The 6,234-nt window shown below is 33.8% G+C and overlaps 1 protein-coding gene across 6 annotated transcripts in view; it reads left to right on the top strand.

Annotated features, from left to right (window-relative positions):
- Positions 1-6,234, top strand: part of LOC107648737 (phosphatidylinositol 4-phosphate 5-kinase 9) — a 16,453-nt gene that overhangs the window by 8,844 nt on the left and 1,375 nt on the right. For 5 of the 6 annotated variants that reach the window (XM_021104480.1, XM_016352567.2, XM_016352570.2 and 2 more), the window contains 6 exons: positions 1,757-3,097; positions 3,786-3,953; positions 4,242-4,407; positions 4,888-4,998; positions 5,249-5,436; positions 5,786-5,943. In XM_021104480.1, the coding sequence (XP_020960139.1) occupies positions 1,857-3,097; positions 3,786-3,953; positions 4,242-4,407; positions 4,888-4,998; positions 5,249-5,436; positions 5,786-5,943 (2,032 nt within the window). In that variant the 5' untranslated portion in view covers positions 1,757-1,856. Of the gene's footprint in view, positions 1-1,079; positions 1,306-1,756; positions 3,098-3,785; positions 3,954-4,241; positions 4,408-4,887; positions 4,999-5,248; positions 5,437-5,785; positions 5,944-6,234 lie in introns of those variants that run through there. The other variant, XM_016352569.2, reaches the window with a different exon arrangement.

Below are 6,234 nucleotides of genomic sequence, written 5' to 3'. Positions count from 1 at the left end.
ATGGGGTTAATATATATATATAATATGAATAGTATTGTAGTCGTCTTTTATAAAAAATATTAATTTAGACCAATTTAAAATTTGGTTCAACGATTTTTTGGCCAAATCGATTTGTCCGATCTAATAATGACAGAAATAATATAGTTTAATCAATTACATAGGTTAAATTTTATTTATTAGAAAATATCTTTAAAAAAAACGTTTTAAGCGTCTTTATTTAAGTGACTCCTTTTGTATAAATAAGTATTGGGAATTCGAATTTAGTCTTGTACTTATAATAATTTATTGGCCAATAACAAACCTTTAAATGTAGTTCCAATTCACAATGAACTATCATCATTCAAGTGTTCTGGTTATATGTTTGTTCTTATTCAATTAATTAATGTCAATACTGTGCATTGTTAGTTCATTCTTACTCCTTTTCTTTTCTTTTCTTTCTCGTTTTACTTTTTTATCCTTTCGCTACTTTCACTTTCTACTCAAGTAAAATATTTACCAAACATAAAAGTAACAATACTGTTAAATAGCTTTTGAGACTTTCTTCCACTATTTCTCATGCAGCACATGCAAAATCGCTTTCTTCTTTGATTTCGCAGTCAAGAACAACGAATTTGTTACGTACTAGGCAAAAATGTAAATACTAACATTTATTTAAATAATTTAATTTTGATACACTGTCATATAATAAAATAATTTTATACGAGTATCTAATTATATAATACCACATCATAAAAAATAACTGCTATTTTTATTGAATGGTCATCCAAAAAAACGAATATAATTGTATCATTGTGTAAAATATTTTACACGTATCAAATATTCAAAATGAAACTCTATTCAAATTGATAAATAAGATTTTTATTTATTTTTGTAAGCTCAATTGAGATAGTCTTTCTTCTTCACCTAAAACCTTTAAGTTTGAGTTTCACTTCTTAACTTTGGAAAAATAAATTTATTTATTTATTTAAAAAAGCCCAAAATTTAGTTTGGAGTATATATTTAAGAAAGAAAATTTTAAGTTTGTCTTTTCTTTTTATTGTACAAGAGCTTAATAACAACAATAATGTTCTTGCCATAAAAAAATAAATTTGTGTTGGTGTTGGTGTAATAATCTTCCTTCTTAATAAACAAAGATATAAATGAAAAGAAACAGGAGATAGATTAAGATTAGTAATTAAGCTCTTAATCTTTGGGTGTTTATGGTTGTGAACAGAGGCCACAATTTCACGGTTGAAAGTTGAAACTTTTTCGCAGTCTTCAACTTCAATTTTAACGTTTTTCATTCTCATTCCTTCAAGTTTCGGGGTTCTCTTCTCTCTTCTCTCTTGCTTCCTCCACTGTGTTGAACTTTTTCTTTTCCATTTATGGCTACCATTTCCGTTCACGAATCATGTTTGACTATGTTATGATCAATTATGTAACCGCCTTTTTCATATTTCAACTTTCTAAATATTCCAATACAGAATCTGTCTTTTCTGATATATACTGCTTTATTTGTCCTTTCCATTTTCTGAAATGAACAAAATGCAGCCCTTCCATTATGAGAAAATCTGCTCTAACTTTCTTTCTTATATAATATGTTATGTATGCTTTGGAGTTGTGGTCTGTCCTTTATTTTTCTTTTAAAACTTTGTTTTTATAAAATCTAACAAGCTATTGGATTTCTAGGCAATCTCTGTGTCTTCTTAGTTGAGTAGTAAAAGATTTTCAATTACTTTATGTAGTTTTTTTTCTGGCTCCTCTTTTTCTGTTTCAGACTTTCAAGGCAAGTTATGCAACTATTCTTATATTGTAGCTGTTGAGGTATTGGGATACTTTTAATTTCCGCAAGGAAATCTTCCTTTTGGTCATTATGCATGTCTGGCCCTGTGGCCATAGTTGCTGATCATTTGGATGGAGGCGCACTTTCTTGTGCTGACAGAACCAAATCTCTTGATGCCATTTACGAATCGGATCACTTATCTATATGGACGAATGGTGAAGCTGATCATTCCTCTGAAATCGTTGGGTTTCGAGTTGGAGAACTCTTGCTTCCTAATGGAGAAACATATTGTGGTTCACTTCTTGGCAATATGCCCGAGGGCCATGGTGTGTATGTCTGGTCCGATGGATGCGTCTACAAGGGCGAATGGAGACGGGGGATGAGAAATGGTATTGGGAAAATTAGATGGCCTTCTGGAGCAGTGTATGAGGGTGAATTCTCTGGCGGATATGTCCATGGTACCGGAACATATATTGGTTCGGATAAGTTGACCTATAAAGGGCGGTGGAGACTGAATCTTAAGCACGGTCTTGGTTACCAAGTTTATCCGGATGGAGATATCTTTGAAGGCTCTTGGATAAGAGGTACACCAGAGGGGCCTGGGAAGTATACATGGGCAAATGGGAATGTATATTTGGGGAATATGAAAGGCGGGACCATGTCGGGGAAAGGAACTCTAACATGGATAACCGGGGATTCATTTGAAGGAAATTGGTTGAATGGCATGATGCATGGGTTTGGAGTATACACTTGGAGTGATGGAGGCTGCTATGTTGGGACTTGGTCACTCGGTCTAAAAGATGGTAAAGGAACTTTTTATCCTAAAGGCAGCGGTCTTCCATCCGTTCAAGAAATCTACCTCAAAGCTTTGCGAAAAAGAGGGCTTTTGCCGGATTTGAGAAAGCAGAGCCAGGTTGGAGATGTCAAGCTTCGTGAGAATCAGAGATCCAGTCGTGTTTCGTCTCATAAACTTGCAAAGGGAAACCTGTTAAATCTGGACCAGTCTAGTAGAACAAATGTTTCTCTTGAAAGGCGTTGGAGTCTTGAGGTATCAATTGAGAAAGTGATTGGACATGATTCTGCATTCGACATAACAGACTCTTTACCAGAAAGTGGAAATAAAGAGATTATTTCGAAGATCCCAATCTTGGAACGAGAGTACATGCAAGGCGTATTAATAAGTGAAGTAGTGTTGAATGATATGTTTACATCCATGTCTAGAAGGGCTAGGCGTCGACAAAGAAAGCTTGCAAGAGAGATAAAAAGACCTGGTGAAGCAATCATCAAAGGTCACAGGAGTTATGATCTGATGCTCAGTTTGCAACTTGGAATAAGGTATAACTAACCATTTTAACTTTTAGCAAACTCAATCTTCTTTATTAGTTATCATTTGTTGCAAGTGATAATTCTATTGGATCAAGCTCCTCTAAAATTTGGAGATTGGTAACGTGAGAAAATAAGTGTCTAATCAAATTAAGATAGTAAGTCTTACAAATGATTGAAGTTATAAATTCAATAGTGATTAACCCCCCTTACTTTACCACTTTATCAATTTCTTCACTTTACAGGATCTTTTTCCAATTCTATTCGTTCTTTCTTTTCTCCGCTCGGATCTGTGTGCTTTTATTTCCATATTCTAACATGGTAACATTTCTAGAGGAAAACACCTTCAAAGGCCATAATAAAGTTACAGAGTTAGGATTATGACATGATTGATGGTTCTAATAATTAAGGACATTTATGATCCTTGTTCCCTTATTTGAAATTCCTTTTGATCTTCCTTGGATCACATATTAGAGCATAGAGGTCTAACGTGTATGGCTCCAATAGTCATATGAGAGGAATTACATGACAGCTATAAGATGTTTCATCTTCAATGAACAAATGCCTCATGATTTTATTTCATAATTTTTACAGTGGGACTAAGATAGCTTGTTTCTTAATGCACCTGAAATTTGAAGTTAAATATACTTTTGCATATATTTTCCTTAATATTTTTAAGCAAAATTTTCAATATGGCTAGGTATACTGTGGGCAAGATTACGCCTGTAAAGAGTAGAGAAGTGCGAGCGTCGGATTTTGGTAGCAAAGCAAGCTTTTGGATGAATTTTCCAAAAGAAGGTTCTCAATTAACCCCTCCGCATCAGTCAGATGATTTTAGATGGAAAGATTACTGCCCAATGGTGTTTAGGTTAGTGATTTATGCTCATTTTGGTATCAATTTCTTTCATATGGTCTTTGTGTTTATATGTTGACTTGTGATGCATGTAAATGTATCCTAGTTATTTCAAGTTTCTCTGGCTCTATAATTAAGTAGTTGTTTCTGGTTTCTTGTATATCCAGAAAACTATAAGATATAGTATTCATTGCTTGAGTAAATCGTCCCTTGTTATGGATAATTGAGTACATCAATCATTTATATATCGTAGTCCTTCCATTTTCATTTGGCATTCCTCTATCTTGTTTCCAATTTTCACAGAAATTTAAGAGAGTTGTTCAAGATTGATGCTGCTGATTACATGATGTCTATCTGTGGAAATGATGCTCTGAGGGAACTATCTTCTCCGGGGAAAAGTGGTAGTGTCTTTTTCCTATCTCAGGATGATCGTTTCATGATCAAGACGCTGCGGAGATCTGAAGTCAAGGTGCGTTCGTATACTTGTTTCGATTTTGACGTAGAGTCGATACTGATGCTAATGTATGCATCTAATTGTACATTCAGTGGAATTGCATAAAAATGAAGCCAACAACTCCCTTATTGATATTCAGGATGCAATTTTACTGCAATAATAATAATAAAGATAACTAATTTTAATCAACTTTTCTTCTCTCTGATAATGGTTTTACACCAGAGACTTTATTTCCTTCAATATTGGTCAAAGGATGTTTTTTTATTTCACCATATAAGACTTAGAAGCGCATTAGAAGCAATGGATTTTGAAAGGAATTGCTAGTTGGTATAGCCACGGACTCAAAGCGAAATATCTATTGGTATGCCAACCTTACAATAACAGAGATTAACAAAATAAATAAATAGAATTCTCTCTATTCACAAAATATTAGGAAATTCCGGTATTTTTCTGATACTTGAACAAATTGATGTATAAATGTTTATTGACATGTAGGTTCTTCTGAGAATGCTTCCAGACTATCATCATCATGTGAAGTCATATGAAAATACACTCATTACAAAATTTTTTGGCCTGCACAGAATTAAACCTTCAAGTGGTCAAAAGGTAATGCGCATATTATATTACTACATTTTTCTGTGATTTAATGTTTTTCTGTTTCAATCAACGAAGGCTTGGATTGCACCTTAATTCTCAATTCGAAATATCAAGTGCGAGAAACTGAGAATTTTCATTAAGCAAATTTATAAAATATTTGAGTCTTTTCATATCTTAGATCTTTCATACAGAATGACTTAATAGCATTCCTTTCTCTAAAATGGCGGCTATTGTTAGCATATAATTTGGTGTCTTGCAGTTTCGCTTTGTTGTAATGGGAAATATGTTCTGCACAGAATTAAGGATTCATAGGAGATTTGATTTGAAAGGTTCTTCCCTTGGACGGTCATCAGACAAGATAGAAATTGATGAGAATACCACTCTTAAAGATTTAGATTTGAACTACTGCTTCTACTTGGAACCATCTTGGAGGGAGTCTTTACTAAAGTAAGTGATAGTAATGTTTTGATGAGCTTTGTGGGAGACCCGATATTTTATAATTCATAGTACTGTATGCTAACAGAATCGGCATGATATTCCTACTTATTAAGTACTTTTTTCCTCGGGTAATGCTATAGTAAAAAGTGAAATCTTGGTGAAGGGTAAAGATTACTTTTTTTAGTAAAAAAGACAACCAAAAAAAAATTGTCATATACAATGTATATGTTTTTTCTAAATTTAGTAAAAATCTTCACTTTTCACCCAATTCTATTACTGTTCACTAAAGAAATTTCCCTTTTTCTCTCTAAAGCACTGTAAATATTGAAATTTTCCTTTTACTTGTACATTTGTGCAGGCAGATTGAAATAGACAGCAGGTTTTTGGAAGCACAGCACATTATGGATTACAGCCTCCTTCTAGGGGTTCATTATCGAGCTCCCGAGCAGCTGCGCCCACTCACGTCATACAGCCACCGGATGAGTGTGGATGGATTGGCAATGCTTGCGGAGGAAGGTAGGTAGTGGATTTTGCTTGGTAAAGCTATTATTGGTTTGTAGTTGGGCGAGATATGTGATTGATGCTTATTTCTGCCAACCTTGTGTGCATGCATGCAACTCATTACTTGGAGTCTTGGACTATATAGAAAAGAAAATACTATTCATACACCAAACATTCTTGATACCCATATAAAAATACAGTTGTTTAGATTAATTGTGTATTTAAACTATTTTTTAATTAACAAAACAATGAACACGGTTTGGTTGTTAAGAAAATACCGGTGTCAAGACAGTGTTTTAAAGGGTG

This window comes from Arachis ipaensis, chromosome B06, assembly GCF_000816755.2.
Source record: "Arachis ipaensis cultivar K30076 chromosome B06, Araip1.1, whole genome shotgun sequence".
NCBI classification, from domain to species: Eukaryota; Viridiplantae; Streptophyta; class Magnoliopsida; order Fabales; family Fabaceae; genus Arachis; species Arachis ipaensis.
The sequence above is the reverse complement of the archived record's forward strand: the minus strand, read 5'-3'. Positions and strand labels throughout refer to the sequence as shown.